Source organism: Trachurus japonicus, chromosome 11, assembly GCF_045865225.1.
Source record: "Trachurus japonicus isolate A0001 chromosome 11, Traja_1.0".
Lineage (NCBI taxonomy): Eukaryota > Metazoa > Chordata > Actinopteri > Carangiformes > Carangidae > Trachurus > Trachurus japonicus.
The window spans coordinates 7,645,535-7,666,252 of NC_140917.1; the positions used below are offsets into that span (position 1 = coordinate 7,645,535).

Sequence of the window (20,718 nt, forward strand, 5' to 3'; positions counted from 1 at the left end):
TACGGAGGCTAATGGGATTTCTTGGTTTCCCTCATCAAACTCATCAAACGTTACGAGACAGAGTTGTTTTCTGGTAAATTCATTCAAAACTGCTGATGCGCGTTGCCTTGGCAGTTTTTCGGCATTTACCTCTAAAACAACTCCGTCTGGTAACGTTCTGTTATTATCTCATAGCGTGGTGAATGTGCAGGTCACAACTTGTCCACCAGAGCGTTTTGGAGTTGTTGGATTGTGTATTTGATGAGTTTGATGAGGGAAACCAAGAAATCCCATTAGCCTCCGTAGCGTAGCTCTGAGCAGCTCGCGGCTCTGCTCTGCCGTTCTAAAAATAGCTTGCACCAACAATTAATGGTAACAAACCTACTGCTATGACTATAGGGATTATGGCAATGGGCCAATTTGCCAAAATGTTGAACTATCCCTTTAGGTTTCCACCCTACTGTACAAGAATGTACCATTTGTTTTTATATAAAACTCAAGGTTGGTTTAATGAACTAACACTGAAGGTTTTGGCTGAATTCCACGGCCTTCAGGAAAATCTTCATAAGTGAACATTGAGTTCAGAGGTTTTATCACAGAAATGTGTTTTCAGAGATCAGGAATTAATCCGTACACTCAATATTCATGCATCTATAAGTCGACGACCTTCCGAGCCACCGCGAGACGCTAATGTAAATCTGAATCTGTAGCAGCACAGATCCTGATTGTGCTGAGCGATGCCATCATTCATTCATAAGTTCTGCAGGGCCGAACCCTTGAAGCTGCTGAACAACTTTATGATTTTAAATATCTTCATGAGGGTCAGAGAGAAAACAAACATCCACTCTGAGTTTTTTAAAAATCTTTTTCTTTTCTTTATTCTCAATGAACGCACGAAGGCACGCAGTAAACCTTTTACGACCACCTGGTCTGTCGGTGATGTATTATCTGCTGCGGGGATGATCTGATTTCACCCCAGGGATCATTAAATTCTCATCTAATCTAAGTAGACCGACCGAGTGAATCCAGGTGAAAGGTGCAATCCTTTATTGATTTTGACTATTAAATCCACCCCAGTCGAAAGAGGAGATGCAGCGGGGGGTCGGAAAGAAAGACTCCCAGCTGCAACAAAATCACAGCTTTTTATTCCTTTGACCAGATGTGTTTAGATACATTAAGTGCTTAGTGTTTTTTTGTTTTTTTTTACAGCATCCCACACATGACCTTGGGTAGATTTTTCATAAACTCATATGCAGGATTCCTTGTTGCTGTGCCAAGCAGCATCTGGTTTCTATGGTTATGAAATTATCGTCCGATCCATGCTGGAAGGGAAGTCCAGTGAGCAGCAGAGTAGTTACTTCTTTCAAAGCAAAGCATCACAGTTCAGCCTCAGTCAGGCTCAAACAGAAACGGCAAAATCCTCATGAGTTGTTTTCATATCACACTGGTTTTACATATATGAATAAACAGCACAGGGAAAAAATACGACCAGATGTTTCCAACAGATGCTGCACTGAATTTACAGTCATAGTTATAACATTTTTATTTTTATTTATTTTTATTTATGTTTTTATTCATTTGACAGGTAAAAGTACATACAATGAAAAATAAGGAATAGTTATAACATTTAATATAATGAAATAATGCACCAGCCAGGTTAAAAGTAGGGATGTCCGAATATATCTTAAAAATGTAATATCTGTCCATCTCGTTATCAGTTTTTCTGCCGATAATGAAAACCCGATAACGTAATGCCTGGATTTCGTAGCGATTTAAGTAGCAGAGGAGCTCTGCTGTTTCTCTCTCTGCTTCAGTCTGGTGTTTGGCTGCGCTTTGTATAAAAACAGTTCAACATTGTGAGATCTAACTTCCATCTGAGACAGAGCACAGTGGATCTGGCGCTGTTCAGCTGTTGCTGCACATGTGTGTGTGTATTTTATAAAGTCAAAAACAAAGAGAAAACCATCAGCGATCGCCGCGCAAGCGTTTTAATCTTATCGGTTAACGATTAATAATCGGTTAAGGAGCGTCTGTTACTGGTCATAAAAAAAATTCAAAGTATGCATCCCTAGTACAGGTTGTTATCGGAATCTGACAGCATCGGCATATCGGACAAATCGGCAAATCCCTAGCTGAAAGTGGTAATAGATCCACAGTAAGTAAACAATGTTTCCAACAGTGAGTCAGTCCAATAGACGCCCATGGTTAAACTTTACAGCAGCGTTGTGCGGACTCCAAAATCTCAGCTCCAAACATTATTTTATGTTTGGATTAACTGGGAGTTAAACAGACTGAGGTGCTGCCAAGATGCAACAGAGCAGCCCACTCAAAACCCTCTCCAGAAGCCTCCGTCCATCTTTACACTGGATAAACACTACACAACCATCTATCTCTACAATAAAGCACCAACTTTTCTTCAGCTGTCATTAATATTTCACTCCATTTTCAGAGTTTTAACTACACAAACATTTATAGAGGAGCTTGACAAATAAAGAATAAAAACAAGAACGCCTTTCAAGTCAATCGAGCTCCTCCACAGAGGATGGAGTTGTTCACTTGTGATGGTTTAGATCTCATCATGTGCCCTACATAGACGACTTCTGTCATTCAGTATTTAAAACACGTCATGTCTTGATAACTAAACCTTCTCTGGGACAAATGAGCGGCTCTGAGGTCAAAAGACGAGACGGAAAACTTTCAAAAGTTTTTGTTATGAAGCTGTAGTTTCAAACAAAGAATCAATTTTCAACCCGAGTTACAGAAAATCAACAACCTGCAGGTTAATGATGTAAATAATGTGAATATCTATCTCATCTTGGTGATGATGATAATTGCATCTTTACACTTTGCTGTGCAAGAATGATGGAACGTGAATAATGAAGTATTTTCACATCATGGTTTTCTGTGCTCTGTTAGTTTGATTTCTCTGGTCATGTGATGTTTCCTCACCTAATGAGTTGATGGCGATCACCTGAACGCACCATTAGTCAATCGACCAGTTCACAGAGTTGTAAAGTGAGTGGTGTAAAAGGCTACAGCCTCCTCTCTGCTGCAGGGTTTTTATGAAAGCTGCTGCTGCTGAATTCCTCTGAGAGCCGTTTCAACATTGTTTTATTCATACACACAACAACGTACTTCGTGTGAATCAGGTCTCCCATTGAAGCTATTGAAAGCTTATTGGGGGAGCCTGGATACATACAACACAAAACAATACAGCACATACAAAACTAACAATACTGCACATTAAACATTAACAGACATTAGACAATATGGACCCATTGCGTACCAACAGAAGCTTTTTCAGAACATGTAAATATGAAGACAGTTGGCAATTAGATTTACATTCGATTTACTGTGGAACAGATGCTCTATGGTTGCAGCTTATATGTATAAATTAAGCAATTACATTTTTAGCTTTTTCTTGAAAATGGAGATGGACGTCTCCACCTTCAAGCTCTCGTCTAGCTTGTTCCAGAGCTGCGGCCCTCTGCATGCCAGAGACAGTCTAGTTCTTTTTTTAAAGTATATTTTTTGGCATTTTTGCCTTTTATTTGATAGCCACAGCGGAGATTGACAGGAAAGGGGGAGGCAGAGAGAGGGGAATGACATGCAGGAAAGGTCTGCCCGACGTGGGATTCGAACCGGGGACGCCTGCGTTGAGGACTGTAGCCTCTACATGGGGCGGCCGCCTTAACCACTGCGCCACGCACTGCCCCAGTCTAGTTCTTTTTAATCTTCTTTTTTTCCAGACACTAAAGAACGATGTGTGTGTGATGTTGTGGACCGGTGGTTTTTTGTGAACATATTAAAGAAACGGCGCGGCATCTCGCCCCGCTGCATCGCTAAACCTCCTTCAAGTCACATGTGAAATTAAATTCAACCTCGTTAACTGATTCACATTATAACATACAACATGCAAACTTCATCACTCCTGCCCTCCCCCGCCCCCCCCTCACTGACTTGCACACTGTAATAATCAAAACCATCTGAGCAGAACCTGCACCAGTAGCAACTCACAGGAGATGAGCGCGGACGCCGGCGCTCCGACGCTTCCTGTCCTGAGGACGATGATGAATCAGTTCCCTGTGAAGAGGACAGCGTCTGTGACAGCGACGATTTATTCACAGAGCACTTTTGAACTCTTGAACCCTCCCCAACCGTCCGTCCTCGCTGGCCCGTCCTGGCCTGCCAGCTTGTTTGAAGTGTTAATAACCCTGAATTATAGAAGCAAGCCCCACGTTGAAATGCTTTTTAAATTTGGCATCATTAGCCGGGCCTTTTCCTGCCTTGATGGAGCCTCATCAGCAGGAAGTTATCGCTGTACTTAAATGTATATTTTACATAATACATCGAAGCATCTCGTATAATAAGGCCTGAGAGGTCTTGTCTGTGTTGTTTTTTGAGCGTTGAATTACAAGTCAGAGTTGAGTTTACAGTCATAATAAAAAGCGGTGCCTTTTTAAAAAGGCTCTGAAAAAAAACTTCCTGCAGATCAAAGTCTGATCTATTATTAAACTGTCTTGAGACAGACACAGAGAGAGAGAGTGTGCTAATATTTATTTATCAGAGCGAAGGATCCTTAAATAAATACAGAAGCTGGATCGTGGTTGTTGTGCTGAGGTCGTGCCTGCATTAGCGTGATTGCTTCATTGTGCTGTGGCTCATTCATCACTGGTGTCATCCATTCAGATTCATACAAGTCTGTGAGGCGGCCTTTAGCAGCGCTCGGCTAATGCAATGAATACAAACCGCCCTCCTCTTATTGTGTTTAAGCTTTTGGGATTCTTGGCTTTAATTGATTTAATATTAATGTATGTGTTGGTTAAAGAGGCATCAAACCCTGTTGTTTCTCTGGTTCTTTCAGATCTCCTTGAAAGAGCAGAGCAAATCCTACTTTCTAATGCTGTTTCTAGAGTTTATCCAATCTAGGATTTGTCTAATATTATATCTAAGGTTTATTTGATACTGTAGAGTTCATCTAATCCTTTATTCATATACTGTATCTATGATTTATGTGCCACTGTGCATAGACTTCATCTAATACTGTGTCTAGCAGTATTCGAGTATCACATAGTTTATCCAATCCAACCCAAGAGTTCTTCTAATGCTGTATCCAATCCTGTATCGAGAGTTAATTCAATCCTGTATCTAGAGTTATTCTAATCCTTTATCTAGAGTTAACCTCATCCTGTATCTAGATTTAATCCAATCTTGTATCTACTGTAGAGTTAATCCAATCCTTTATCTTGGGTTAATCTAATCCTGTATCCAGAGTTAATCTACGGCTGTATCTAGAATTAATCAAATCCTATATCTAGAGTTAATCCAATGTTATATCTAGGGTTAACCTCATCCTGTTTCTAGAGTTAATCCAACACTGTATCTAGCGTTAATCTAATCCTTTAACTAGAGTTAATATAATCCTTTATCTAGAGTTAATCTGATACTGCATTTATAGTTTATCCAATATGTTGTGCTACTGTGCATATACTTGATCTACTACTGTATCTATAATAATGTATATCCGGAGTTTATGTAATCCGGATTTAATGCTGTATTAGAATTGATCAAATTCTCTATCTACTGTAGAGTTAGTCCAATCATACAGTATATCTAGAGTTAATCTAATACTGTATCTAAATTTAATCCAATCATGCATCTATCTAGAGTTAATCTAATCCAATAGTACAGTACAGTTCATCCAAAAGCACATCTAGGATTTATGTGCTATGTGTAGTATGATCCTGTGTCTAGAGTTCATCCAACCTGAACCCCAGATTTCCTCTAATTCTGTATCTGGAGCACTTCCAATGCTGTATTTTAGAGTTATGTAATCTGGACCTGGTGTTTACCTAATGCTGCGTGTGGAGCATATAAAAAACACCATATCTAGAACTCCTTTAACATTAATGTTACATAACTCTGCACCATGGTAGTTTATGGGTGTACTGGTGGCTAGCATGTTAGCTTACAGGATGCGACATTTAAATAATCACATTTTAGGCCTTTTCTAAGGTGTTTCCTCTCTCTCGAGCTCCGTCTGGAAAGCTTTCCCTCTCTGTCAGGCCTTTGTGCAGAGAGGCTAAACATACGGTCGACTAATCTTTGCTCCGTCCTCACACAGATCAAAGTAATATCACTTTTCTCCTCTGCCTCTCAGCAAGACGGAAAACAAATGTGTTTCCCAAAAATGGAAAAAATGTTCCCCGGCTCGTCTCTGAAAGCAGAAAGTGATCAATCTATCGCTGGTGAGTCCGGTTCTTGAGCTTGACGAGGGGACGACGGCTCGTGTTTTGCATTTTACTCTCCATTTGTCACTTTCCTGGTGCAGAGAAGCGCTCACACCCAACACCACCACAACCTCATTTGTAGAAAGTGGGTAATTCTTCTGTGTCTCAGTCGGTGGGAGATGAGCCAAGATGAGCGTTCTTTAAAATTTGGCCCAGTTCAGCTCTTGAGTTATCGAGGAGAGTTCATTCATTCATTTCCCCCCCTGTAGGCTCGCTGCTATTAACTTTGAGTCTTGCTGCATTTCCTTTGTCACAGGATACGCACTTATTCAAACAACGACTACTGTCTCTTCCTTTTCTTTTTTTTTTACTTTCTCCTTAAAAAGAAAAGACCTTTGAAAACGTCCCACTGTCTCTGTCTCACATTGTTCTCTCCTTAATCCTTCAGGCGCATTGCCAAGGGCGTCTCTGTGCTCACCCACGGAGCCATGGCTCTGCGGAGGGACCAGGGGGCCACCAGCCGGTCGCAGTACGCAGGAAACTGCCAGAGTGACGGTAACCAGACCCATCGAGTGCCAGACAGGATCAGGTGAGAGGCAGAGAGGGAGGGGAGGGAAGGGAGGAGGGGGAGGGAGGGAAGGACGGCGAAGGGTGACTTTGAATTTCGATGTCGTTCTCAGCAGCTCCTGACATGCAGCAGAGTGAGCGAGCAAACAGCAGAGCAGCACGGAAAAGTAAATAGTGGCCAGCAGCTTTAATGAAGCCTCCACATTCAGAGCTGAGTCATGCCGGCCTGGGAAACAAAAAAAAAAACAAAAACAAAAAAGAAACCAGCTGTGGTGTTTCTATGGTCACATTCTTACAGGTGAAATGATGCTGCTGCTGCTTTCCCGTGTTTCTGGGGGATTTATGGTCGTCATTACAACCCTGAACAAATGTTGGTTTTATATATGATTATTATTGGACGTTAGCATAATGAAAGACCTCCACACTGAGGGAGTATTGATTTTGAAGCTCAGCGGCGTTGTTCAGGGTCACATTCAGCACCGCAGTAATGTAGACATATATAAAACATTATGCTGCGTTCATGTCCTGCTGGAGCAGGGAACAGCAGCTCCTATGTTTTTTCTTTTCTTTTCTTTTCCTTTAAAGAGCTTTTGTCGGAGTTCATGGCTGCTCTAATGGAGATGATGGAGATAAGCAGCTGGCGAGTGTTGTCCTTCATGTACAGGAATATTGACATGTGACTGCACTTCAGCTCACCCACTGTATAAGACTCCTTTGTCCATGCATCATCTCTTTATTCAAGTCTCTATAAGCAGAGTTTGATGGGAACATGTTCTCGGTCACATGGAGAGTGAATGACTGTGACGTTGTGATGTACAGTTGTTACAGTTAGGAGAGGCTGCTGTTACACACAGATCCGTCTCCCAGGCGACTCGAGGTTAATCTTCTCAAACTGGGTCACAGCTGTTCAACATGTGCATGTAATTATGCTATGGACTTGGCATTTTCTGCATTACAACACACTTATTTTGAATACAAACCCTCAATGATCTAACACCCGACCTGGGCAGGTGTTCTGTTCTGCACCCTATAATAAACGCTGCTCGCTGCAGGAGGCTCCACCCACTGACATTTACACTACGTCTCACTGCTTCGTTAGCTCCGCCCCCTCGCTGCCAGGAGGTTGCCATGGTTTTCTCTGGGAGATGATTCATGTTTGAGCTCTTGGACTCTGTTTGGTTTCATTTCCTGTTTTATTTTGTGATTCCTTCCCTTGTGTGACTTGTGCTTGGATGTTGTTTTATATTTCTAGGTTGAGGTTTTCTTTGTGTAATAACTTACTCAACTCAAACACTTCTGTCTCTCCACACTTTGTGTAAAATCTTTGTGCCACAGACTTTGCACACTGTGCTGTTCGTGTCATTTTGTGTTACTGTAAATGACGCCTCACACTTCTTTCTGCCATGATGACTTCCTCGCTCATGCTGTTGGCCTCTTGCAAAAGTGTGACATCATTGTGGAAGGCGATGGATTGAACCAGTTGGATCCAACTGAGGACTCTTGGTCCCCAGTTGTGTTTTGTTGACACTTGTATCTTAACTATGAAAGCTGACAAAGGTTGGAAAGGTTAGGCTGTCCTTCTACAATCCAAAGACGGATTTGGTAGGGCTGGGACGATATGCTTTTCTCCCGATTCGATTCTTCTACGATTTCTTGGATGGCGATTCGATTCTAATTGCGATTCTACGATATTGCAGATTCTCTCGATTTTTAGTCTGCATTTTTTACATTTATCTGCACACAAATACTGTAGAAGCCTATAAATGAACATACTACATTATAAAGTGAACTTAAACCCTTTTCAAAACCTGTACTCTCTGTATGTAAAAAAGGCCAACAAATGCACATTGCACAATATTAAAAAAAAAAAAAAAAATTTTTGAAAAAAAAATCAATTTAAAAATCATGAAAAAAGATATTGCAATATTTATGTGAATCGATTTTTTCTCCCACCCCTAGTATTTGGTGACTCTAATTTGCTTGTTTGTCAATGTATCAGTCCTGTGATGGACTGGTGACCCGTCCAGGATGTAATCTGCCCTCCACCTACATGTAAAAGCAGTGTGACGAATGATTGGATGTTTGAAACTGTAGAAAATGTTGTTCAGTATGTCCAAAATACCATTTTTCATTTTTGAAACCATTTGCTCGTCTTCCCCAGTGGGACTGTGAGTGTGTGGAGGGGGAACAGAGGAACAGAGGAGTCAAACTTTTGAACTGTGGGTTTGATTGACTGCTGCCTCTCTCTGACACAACCCCCTGTAGGAGGCGTTTGGAGGAGTCGTGCTCTGCTCTGCAGCTGTCAGGGCCACAGCAGCCGGCTGGTAACCTGCTGCTCCGCCCGCTCTGGAGATCTGCGTTCAGATCCACTAATGCAATTGGTTTCTGTGTGAAATTCACAAATTGTCTGCAGGAGGCGACGAGGACCAGCTCGTCCTCTGAGTCGAGTCAGGTCTGAAGATGAGATGTCACCGACTGATCGGTGATGAAGACAAAATGTTAATGAGGAAACAACGGACAAGCTAATTTAAATGATTTCTCTGAACCACCAAATCCCAGCGTGTGTTTGTGCGTCCGCTCGTGCAGATGTGACTCGCCTCTCGTCGTGCAGCTGAAGCTCAGGTGCTGCAGCCGGTTTGTCAGTAATTGCGGCGCCGCTGGTTTGAACCGTCCACATGCGTCGTGTCTGAGCAGAAACATTGAACCCGAGGTTGTCGCAGATGTACCGTATGTCGCCGTAATGAAAGGTCTATACTGTAGTTTACTCTATAAATGCTCAGATTGGCTGTTTCCTCTTCCTATTTGTGTATTTGAAGGCGTTCTGGGAGCCACAGCAAAGTCCTTCCTGGAATAAACATAGATGAGGCAGAGCAGGCACAACTGAAACCAAATTACAACAGTTAACAGCAAAAATAAATAAAAAAATAACAGATTGGTGCAGATATGACAGATTGATGGCAGCGTCAGAGAAATCGTCCCTGCACAGACAACAAGTCTGACTGCAGATGGATGGTTACCGCGGGTTGCCTGCCTGCCTGCCTGCCTGCGCTCTTTAATGAAGCGAGGAGGTTCATTTTAAACTCGGCTAAACATTTCATGCCCCTCAGACTCAGGCGTTTCTCTCTCTCTCTCTTTATTTATTTATTTGAATGCTCTCAATCAGCAGCAGGGCTGTCTGTCACGCTGACAGGCAGCGGGGCTCGTGGGACTCTGGTGGAGTGGCAGTGATAGTTCTCGCCGCGGCGCCACGAATGACACCTGTAACACGTGAAGGGGTTTCACTCTGCAGGGAGATCCACGCTTGATTTCATGGACTTGTTCACATGTAAACATCTTCACTGTGGGACAAGTGTTAAAGCTGCACTTTGAACTTTAAACACCTCATGTCTGGATAGAAACCCTCTTAGATTAGACACTTGAGGCCTGTGTTGATTGTACAGTTTGTTATAAAAGTATTGTGGTGGCTTACAACTCACTTTCCAGGGGGAAATTATAAAATGTAGCAGTTGCACTTCAAATACAGAATATGAAGAGGATACAGATTAGATAAGACATGTGCATATTAGGGGTGTACAGCCAGTGCACTATTTGTATTCGAGTTCGGATTCGGGCTTTTTAAAAAAAAAATGTATTTGTTATTCGGGAAGAAACCGGAGACTTCCTCCGAGCTAGCCGGCTAACTTCCGCTTTAGCTCTCAGCTAACTAGAACGGGAATAAAATAATTTATTGTGCGGCTCTTCTAGACTTTCCAAATGTAATCGGCCTGAATGGATCAAATTCTGGTCTTGGAACAAGTCGTTTCGCGGGTTGTGACACTCAAAAAAATGTATCCACCGTTTTATAGCCGCTTCTTTTCCCGTTAAGGTGCATTAGCGCCACCTAGTGTGTTGGAGTGTGAACCAGAGTCACCTGGTTATGTGCTGTTGCAGTGACTGAGCCTGAGAGCACTCTTCACCAAAACCAAACTGTGGCAGTGTCTCGTGTATGGATGTGATTGGCTTTTTTTGTTCCGTTTTGTTTTAATCTCTTGTAGTTGGCTCAAAACTCGCATCGAAACGTTTCTTTTTCTTAAGAAAAAAGCTCCCGAATAATGAGGAGAAACTTCGGACAGAAAAAACTATTCTGGATCAAAGCATTATTTGTGTACTTCTGAATAACGTATTTGGGTTCGGGTACATCCCTAGTGCATATATAGATATACAAAGACACAAATGTCCTTATACTGTTGTTTAGTTGTGGCATGGTAGTTGGCACTCTTGCCTCCCAACAAGAAGATACCTGGTTCAATTCCCGAGCCTTGGGTGTATCAACAATGGATGGATGGACTATGGTAATATATACAAGAAAACAGGGAATATGTAAATGTAAGTTCAAGATTTCAGACTGAATGCATGAAGACTTTATCTCAAACATCTGAAAGTGATACAATAAAAAAAAGAGGCAAAACACATCAAATGGAAAAAAAAGAAAATACAAACAAAAGGACTGATGATTATTGTGCAAAAAACTCAAGGAGAAAATGCAGGTGCTCTTGAAGAAGACGGCTCAGAATCATACCACAAAACTTCACGCACTCTTACAAGAAAAAAACTCACTCAAGATACTTTTTTTTCCTATTCTCAAGTTCTGTTTTTCTGTCATTCGTTTGTTAACTTAGATATAGTCATCAGTATGTTTGTACCCACTTGTATGAGTCTATAAAAAGGTAAATGATGGAGGTAAGTTTGAGATTAATCTGTTTAATGGCCACAGGCAGGAAGAACTGGAGGTTCTCAAGTGTTTACACAGGGCTCTGAGGAGTGGGTGGAGGGTACTTATTGATATTTTCTTGCAAATAGCAGCCACCCATGCTATAATTATTAGTATTGGACTTCTTATTGTTGTTATTGAAGGAATTGTCGGTGGTGGAAGAACTGAAGGGGCAGATTCAGGGACTTGTCCTTATCACGGTCTTTTATGTGTAGGTTTGTTTGGCCTCGGTGTCGCTGTAGTTATAGATCTCTGCGTCTCACTCTGCTCTCTGGCTGGTCTCAGGTCTGTTGGCACTGCACCACACATCACTAAATCATTCAAAAAAAACAACAAACAAACTCCTCAATGTCTAGTAAAGTGCAAATATGAGAGCGAGTCAAGTTAAAATCAAAGTCTTTCCTCAGTGTTGGTGAAGCTGAGTCTGACTTAAGTCCTCCACCTGTTGTGTTTGGACAGTCGTACCTCCGTTGTTCTTCTGCCTCCGAGCTCTGGCACATTCACTTTGACACGGAATAAAGAAAAGTGCCTCAAACTGTCGACTCTCGGCTTTAATTGACTGGATTTACATCACCAAAGTTTAGGGCTTCAAAAGTAATTGGACAGATGCACATGAAGTCAAACAAAATATTCACATTTGATATTCTGAAATCCTTTGCAGTCAGTGACTGCATGACGTCTTCCACCCACAGAAACTTTGCTGCTGGAGTTTCTCAGCACAGAGGCAGTGGAGTCAGACTGAGCTCAGGTAAGTGATATCCACCATGAACAGCTCTTTGTTTGTTCTGGCTTTAAAGGGACAATGAGGAGTTTCTATTTGGTTATAAAAAAGTCTCACGTTAATGTGGATGAATCTACGCTACCCACACTTGTTAATGGGCCCATTTTCGATAAATATATTGTTTTGTCTCTATCATTATTTTGTTATTATTAGTGGCGGCGGAAATGCTGGTCGAGCCGACCAACGTTTCCTTACTTTCGGTTTCGTGGCGAGTCATGAGAATAACGCCGCCGAATCGCCGTTTATGGTCAGAACTACGCCTGTATCTGATCGTCTTCGAACCTCTGACTTTAATTCTTGATGAATGAAAACATGAGTCTGTCTTGCGCCGGTCAAAGAAATGTACGGTGCGCGCGGAGGCTCATAAATGTAGTGTGAAAACGCTTCGCTTTTCCAAAACTCCTCGTTGTCCCTTTAAGTTTAATGAACTGTTGAACGATGAAATGGCGTCCAGTGAGTTTTGATGCGTATCTGAGAACACGGCGTCCAGGCTCCAGTAAACCTCTTCGTTCCTTTTCCTTCACCCTGTTGTTGCTGTCAGCGGTGAAACCATCAATAAATGCCTGTTTACCGGTTCCACTGGAGCCATTCACGTCCAGAACCAGAGCCCCGTCTGACAGATGAGGTGGTGGACTAAAGCTCCAGGTCACGAGCTGTTCCTTCTTTTTTCTTTCTTTCCATCATTTTGACAGCGGTTGATGTTTGTTTCAAACTTTGTTGCAGACTTGTGCTCGGTTTCTCTTTGTACCTGTGGTCCTGTGACCTGAAGCCTCTCTGTAGATGACGTTCACCTGGAGTTTCGCTGCTTGTGCTGAATCTTCTGAGCTTCTGGCCATGAAGTCTCCTCTTGATCATTGACAACGTGTCTGCCTCGGCCCTGGAGAGCTCTCTGAGCCGGGCTGTCTTCACCTTGTGAAGGATTTTCCTGTCATCCACAACAACAATAACTGGCGCTCATGAACCAGGCCACTCAACACTTTCTACTTTCCCTGTGAGCACCTGCTGCTCTGTTTGGACTGAACCCAACTGTGTCGATGAAGATGTTCCTCTGACCTCCTCACTCCTCACACTGACAGATAAATCCAGCACAATCTGGATCTCTGCGCTCAACTTGACCTGCTCAAGAATCATGACTGAACTATGTCTTCAATCTTTACTGAGGGACACAACGAATGGCAGGTTTCAACGGCAAAGAAATGACAAACTCAAGGATTTCCACTCTTGAACTTTGGACACTGTGAGTTCAAAAGACGACATCTCCCGCCATAGTTCTTGCAAAAAACTTGGAACTTGTATTAATATTTCTGTTATTGCTGAAGCACATCCAATCTGAAGGTCTGACACACTCCATGGTGGAGGTATGTATACTGTATATCGATAAACAAGATTAACGTGTGTTCTGTCATATTGACCTTTGGCCTGACCTCTAATCAATAAATCAGTTCTCATTCTCAGTCCAAACCGTCTCAGTGGACGGTTCCCCCTCTGATGGAGCCGTCATGTTTTCATTTTAGCAAATTTTTTTATGATAAAAACAGTGAAGCCTTTGAGCGTTTCTGGAAAGTAACTGCAGCGTCTGTGGTTCAGGTATTATGAAGTCACATCTGCATAAAGCAGCACATTTTTCCACTATTAAACACAGTATTTAATCAATTGATCATAGAGTTGTTTTTTTATGTATGAGGTATACTGCGTCTTAACAGCAGTTTTATTTTTATATTATTTATGGCAGGAAATATTGTTCAGTCATTATTTCATTCAATAATATAACACAATGATACAGTATCAGCCTACAACACTCATCCTCCTCCAGACCTTTACTTTCTATCTCACTAAATAAAAGACACACTTGTATCCGATGATAGGAAAAAGAAAAAACCTTCAGCGATGGTTGAACATGAAAAAATGAACTTGGTTTTAACCTTGTCCTGAGTCTGAGCTCACAGACAGTGAGTGTGAGTTTGCTCCTCTGTTTAAGAATGGCTTTGTTCAGCTTTGTTTATTTCAGAAAAACTGAGTTTGAGCTTTTGATAATTCTGCCGTTCATAAACCTGAAAATGCTGCTGATTAATGGAGCGACTCTCTCGCCAGCAGAGCTCTTCAGTTTTCTACTGAGTGAAGGGGAATCGGTACAAATGCACACTCAGCAAATCTCCCCTGAATAATTAATCATTAAGACGTTAAAACAAAGTTGATATCATTAATTATCTTGTGGATTTATGGACTTAATGATTATGAAATATTGAGGACGGCGTTCCTCTGCATGCGGCGCGGCACCGCAGCGCATCAATCCTCTGCACCGAGCGTGTTTGAAGAGCGTCACACAGGCATCATGTGTTGTCTGTTGGAAGGATGAGAGACGTTAGAAAACAGCAGCAGCACAGAGGAGAAGTCAGAAGAGACTACAGACATTTTAGAGCTGCTTTGCCTCCTAACGACCTCCATTAGTCAGTTGTTCTGCTCTGTGTGCTGACAGCTGAAACAGATGTGGATTTAACAAACACACAAACACACACACACATACAGAGGCTGCATGACTACATCCACTGAAAAGCCAAAAACCCTCCGAACATCCAGCTGCTCACGTTTACTCTCTGGCAACGGGAGTCGTCATGATAGTAGAATTTCAAACCCAGCACTGATACTTGATACAGATATTTCCCCTCTACATTTTCGTGAGAGAAAGCGCCCGCACACTGTCATCACTTGCAAAGATTTTATTAAGCTGAACAACGTTTTGGTCCTGAGACCTTCGTCAGGTTCTGATGGTGTGTGTGAGGGAGGGGACGGTATAAATAACCTCGGAAGCAATCAGCGTCCTCATGTGGCAACACCAAAGAGGAAAAGCTACATATTGTATAAAAAAAATATACACATTGTATCGAAAAAAATAAATAAACAATGAGTAATTCATCACTGGACAGTCAGATAAATAAAGTCCAGCACTAGGCTAAGCTGCCACAGGTGTAGTACACAGTATACAGGGAAACCATACCAAACCGAACAATAGACTAGATCGAAGTAAATCACATACGTTAAAGAAAAACTTCCGAATGGTTAAACATTTTTTAAGACCCTGGGGGGCACTCGGGGAAACAAAGAATATAGAAAAACATATTTCTGACAAAATACAAAGTCATCCAACGATTGAAGTACATATCTGAAATAGGCCTACATGTCAAAGATACTGAATAAAACATCATTTCATATCGAAAAAAACATCATTTCATATCGAAAATATTTAAAATACAAACATTAATCATTTACTGCAAGCATTAAACATTTTTTCGAATTTCTTAACATTTTTTAACATTTTTAAAGCCAAAAAGGGGGGGGTTAGGAAGAAACCTGTCAAAATTATCATAAACACACATGAAGAGGCAAATCGTCGTTCCTCTACATTTTCAAAAATAACGTCATTCACAACAGATAATTTTAAAAAACTCTTCATAAATCCACATAAATACCTGTTAATATGAGCTCGTCAAGGTGGCTCTGTAACGAGAAGCATAAAGCCATGCTAGCCAATCAGTATTTTGGAAAAAGCACAACAACAACAGATAACATGAGTTACTTCTGTTCCTTCAGAGATGGCATGACGTTTGTTTTTAGCCAAGCAAACTGTAAACACAGGTCATTTCTGTCCCGTACTGCAACTTCCTGAGGCCTGACACTCCGTTTTACTGCTGTCGACATGCAAATGTGAAAACTGAGTTTTTACGATTCTCCACTTTTGCTCAAGATTTCAGATGTAATTGTTTTTTTGGTGACTTGAAGCTCTGTTTTCTTGTAAATAAAAGGCCAAAACACACTGTCTTCTCTACGTTTAAATGGGGCCCAAGGGTCCTTCAACTGCAGACTTCATCTCCCAACCCAATCCCATAATGCATTTCGATCCACTTGGATTATTGCGCAGAACTGAAATAATTCCAATAAGATTTTCTATCTCCTTGTCCTTTGTGTTTTAATACGAGTGGTGTGTGAATGTGCTGCTCTGGTCTGTGGAGAGTTCCCAGTGAGTGATCGTCTGAATGAGCTGCAGCTGTTAACGCTGCTCAGCGAAGGGATCTGTGCTCGGAGTCGGCCTGGAAACTCTTCTGAGGCTCTTCTGAAACTTACACCGTCTCATTTACCAACGCTGCGTCCCTGTCCACATGGTCTACGGAGGACAGAGTCTTCTAGACTCGTCCTCTGTAGGTTGAAGCCTCTGAACTGAGTCGAAGCTTATTTTTAAGCCTCTCCCTGGTCGTATGCCTCGTAAGATAAATACCTCCAAGCAGTGCCCCTGTTGTTTTTTGTTTTTGACTAAAACTGGTGGTGAAGGTCTTTCAGCCGCAGCAGAACTGGCCTCCGTAGGTCGTATTGGTTTTCTGCCAGCGACAGTGTTGATTAGGATCAGTTTCTTAGACTATGGAGCAGTGAGGAGCTGAGGAGACAGGATGGAAAGAGAAGATGGAAGATGATAAGGGATGATGATGATGATGATTATATTTCTGCTCAGGAATCATTTTGCAGCTTTGAACCATAGTAGCACCACACAGGACGATGGAGTTTGTAACGTTAAGACGTTCAAACCAAACTCACTGTTGTTCAGTGACTCGTTATTCACTGAACACTGACTTTCATGAAAACACCTGACTGTGTTCTTCTAAAGATGGAAGCACTTATATAAAAAGGTGTATTTCCAGGACGTAAACCTGTTAAGTTCACGTCGTCAAGACTTGACCTTTTCTTTCTCTTTTTATTTCACACTTCAGAAATCAGAAAACTACCATAAACAGGTTTTCAAAATGAAGTGCTTATTGACATTTGTACAGCGTCAATACAATGTTAGCTTCAAACACACTTTTATTATCATAAAGGCATTTCATTATGTTTATTATTAAGTATTCTCCTCCTGAGCAGAGTATGAAACAGGACTGAATGTGGAGGAGATCACCGTCAACCATCATCACCAAGCAGCTTCTGTAGCCGCCGTCCTTTGTGTTGGAGTTCAGCTGATATCTCGATTAAACAACCATCTTTGTCGGTCAAAACACAATAATTTTATTTTTTTTATTTAATTAAGGCCACAGCATCCACATAGTTACACTAAGTTCTCTGTAAGACCAGAGGAGACCAGGATGTAGTTCAGTCTGACAACAGGAACCAGAAGATGGAGAACATCTCTGCTGTCGTTGTGTTGTGATAATTCATTTAAGATGAAGCAGCAGCTCAAATATAGAAATAACAAAGATGCTGAATGTAGGACAGAGGAGGATATTAGTCTTGACTGTTAATTACAAAATTGTATACAGCATATATAATCGATGATAAAGCTTCATTTAAAAATACAGAGAGAACAAAGATAACGGAGGCAAAGGAGGAGGAGGAAGAGATGGCAGCAGAGGAGGAAGAGCAGAAAATGGAGAAATAATAAAAAGGAAATGAAAACAGAGAGCAGGACTGAAGCTACAGTCACCTCAAACCCCCAGGGAGGGGGGGGGTGGTGGTGACTGCTCATCTGTGGCGGAGGAGTGTCACACCACCCCCTCCCTCTGTCTCACTCTTTCTTTCTAATAACCACAGTGTGGACGCTGTGGGAAACCCCGTCACTCCGTCCTCTCCATCTCCTCTCTGTTGCCTTCACTGGCTCAGTTGATTCACTTTGCTGCTTCATATATTAAAGTAACACTTTGAGTCAACAGCTGATGTTAAAGGGACAACGAGGAGTTTCTATTTGGTTATAAAAAAGTCTCACGTTAATGTGGATGAATCTACGCTACCCACACTTGTTAATGGGCCCATTTTCGATAAATATATCATTTTGTCGTTATGTTGTTATTATTAGTGGTGGCGGAGATGCTGGGCGAGCCGACCAGCATTTCCTTACTTTCGGTTTCGTGGCGAGTCATGAGAATAACGCCGCCGAATCTCCGTTTATGGTCGGAACTACGACGGTATGTGATCGTCTTCGAACCTCTCACTTTAATTCTTGATGAATGAAAACATGAGTCTGTCTTGCGCCGGTCAAAGAATTTCACGGTGCGCGGAGGCTCATAAATGTAGTGTGAAAACGCTTCGCTTTTCCAAAACTCCTTGTTGTCCCTTTAATGTGTTAAAATACTGTAAAGATGCTGTGAGTTTGGATTCAACACTAGTTGGGTTTCCATCCACCTTTTCTTATGCGCATTTTGTGAAAATGCGCATAAATACTTGAATGGAAACGCCAGAAATTCGAATAAAGGCAGTAAATGCGCATAAAAGTTTATACGCTTGGAGGGGGTGGATTTGTCAGCGTATCGAATAAAGGAAATGCGAGTTTTTGTGATGGAAACAGATTATGCGAATTGAGGCAGAGTTTGTGGGTGAAGCTGCTGGACTTCACCCAGCGACGCCCCGGTGTCCCAGCTCTCCTCTCTGCACACCGCAACACAAACGCGCTCCGTAACCCATAATCTTTTGTTTATGACGGTTAAGACTACACAAACACATGCCGTAACATCGTTATGTAACTTATTGATTTTTCACCGGCTTCGTATGTAAACAGATGCACATGGGCGAGAGGAGCATAACCAAAACAGCGGAAAAGAGAGCGGACTGTCACAGTTCCCGACTGTCTTTCTGTGTAAATATCTCATGTTACAACATGAAAACCTGCAGCTTATATTCAAGTGCGGCCTATAGGCTTTATGTATTTTCTTTTAAAATGTAGCTGGTGCGGATTATACAGGTGCGTCTATAGTCCTGAAAGTACGTAAATTGTCCATGATGTTGAGTGTCAGCTGAGTGTCAACTGTTGGATACATTCACGCTCTCTTATGACGTAATCTCACGGTAATCGCAAAACAATAATGAATGGAAACGGGCATAAATTCGCTTTGCTTTTTGCGCATTTTCACAAAATCCGCTTTTAAATTCGATACGACTTGGATGGAAACCCAGCTAGTGACTCAGACGTTACATCAGGTTGACCGTCCGTAGAGCCTCAGACTTTAAAACACGTTAAGCTGCTAATTAACGACGTGTGATTGAAACTGTCATAAACACGGTTTGTATTGTTTCCTGTCACATCGGTGTCGAGGCTGGAAGAGGAGAAGAAGCTGCTGCTGCTGTTTAGGTAAAGCAACAGTTCCTCTGAAACACAGGAGGGAGGATCAGGAAGTGTGAGGACTCCACGTCTCTCATGGTGCTTTCTGTCGTCTCTCCTTCTCTCCTTCTCTCTCTCTCTCTCTCTTTCACACCTTCCCTCGATGCTCATCAACATGTCTTCTTGTCACCTTCCCATCTGTTGCACTTCCTGCCGTGGTGTTGGTTCAGGTTCTGTCTCTCTCACTCCTCTGACTTCCTCTTGGATCTGATGTTCTTTCTTTCTTTCTTTCTTTCTTTCTTTGCTCTCACATATTTCATTTTCTTTTCTTTCTTCTCCTTCCTTTCTTCTTTCCTACCTCCCTCCACCCTTCCCTCTTGCTTTTTTCCCACATTCATTCCTTTGTCCCTTCCTTCGTTCCTGCCTTTCTCTTAACTCTTCCCTTCCTTTCTTACCTCCTTTCCTGTTTCTTTCCCTTCTGTCCTTTTCTTTTTTTCCATCTTTCCTTCTTTCTGTCTTCTTTTACTTTATTTTCCTCACTCCTCATTCCCTCATTCTTTCTTGCTTATTTCATTTCCTTTCCTTTGTTCATTCATTCCTTTGTCCCTGCCTTTCTCCTAACTCTTCTCTTCCTCCCTTCCTTCCTTCCCTCCTTTCCTGTCTCTTTCCTTTCTGTCCTTTTCTTTTCCTTTTTTCCATCTTTCCATCTTCTTTTACTTTATTTTCCTCGCTCCTCACTCCCTCTTTCTCACTTTCTTTCTTGCTTATTTCCTTTCCTTCCTTTGTTCATTCATTCCTTTGTCCCGTCCTTCGTTCCTGCCTTTCTCCTAACTCCTCCCTTCCTTCCTTCTTTCCTTCCCTCCCTCCCTCCCTCCTTTCCTGTCCCTTTCCCTACTGTCCTTTTCTTTTCTTTCTTTTCCACCTTTCCTTCTTCTTTCTGTCTTCTTTTACTTTATTTTCCTCACTCCTCACTCCCTCTTTCTCACTTTCTTTCTTGCTTATTTCCTTTCCTCCTATGTGATTGAACAGTAGCAGTGGTGTATCTTATATATGTATTCTATATCTATATACCTGTTATATGTAATAGATTTATTATTTGTCTATTGACTATCAGTGTCACACATTGTTGGTTCTTGCCACACTCTCTCGTCTCCTCCTTATCCAGATGTTTCCTTCATCCTTTCACAGCTGCATCACTCCCTTTCTCCCTCCCTCCCTCTCTGAGTCCAGTGTGAAGACTCTCAGGAGGTTTTGAGTCCTCACTTCACTCCGGCCTGTCGTCGCCCTGTGGAGTTTTTTAGTCTCTCGTTTCATTTTCTGTTTCTCACTCGTGTTTTTGGTT

At 41.9% G+C, this 20,718-nt stretch overlaps 1 protein-coding gene across 2 annotated transcripts in view; it reads left to right on the forward strand.

The window, feature by feature from the left end:
- grin2da (glutamate receptor, ionotropic, N-methyl D-aspartate 2D, a) overlaps positions 1–20,718 on the forward strand; it is a 165,935-nt gene that overhangs the window by 23,291 nt on the left and 121,926 nt on the right. For both annotated transcript variants that reach the window (XM_085790830.1, XM_085790831.1), the window contains one exon: positions 6,658–6,798. In XM_085790830.1, coding sequence (XP_085646956.1) covers positions 6,658–6,798 — 141 coding nt within the window. The remainder of the gene's footprint in view (positions 1–6,657; positions 6,799–20,718) is intronic.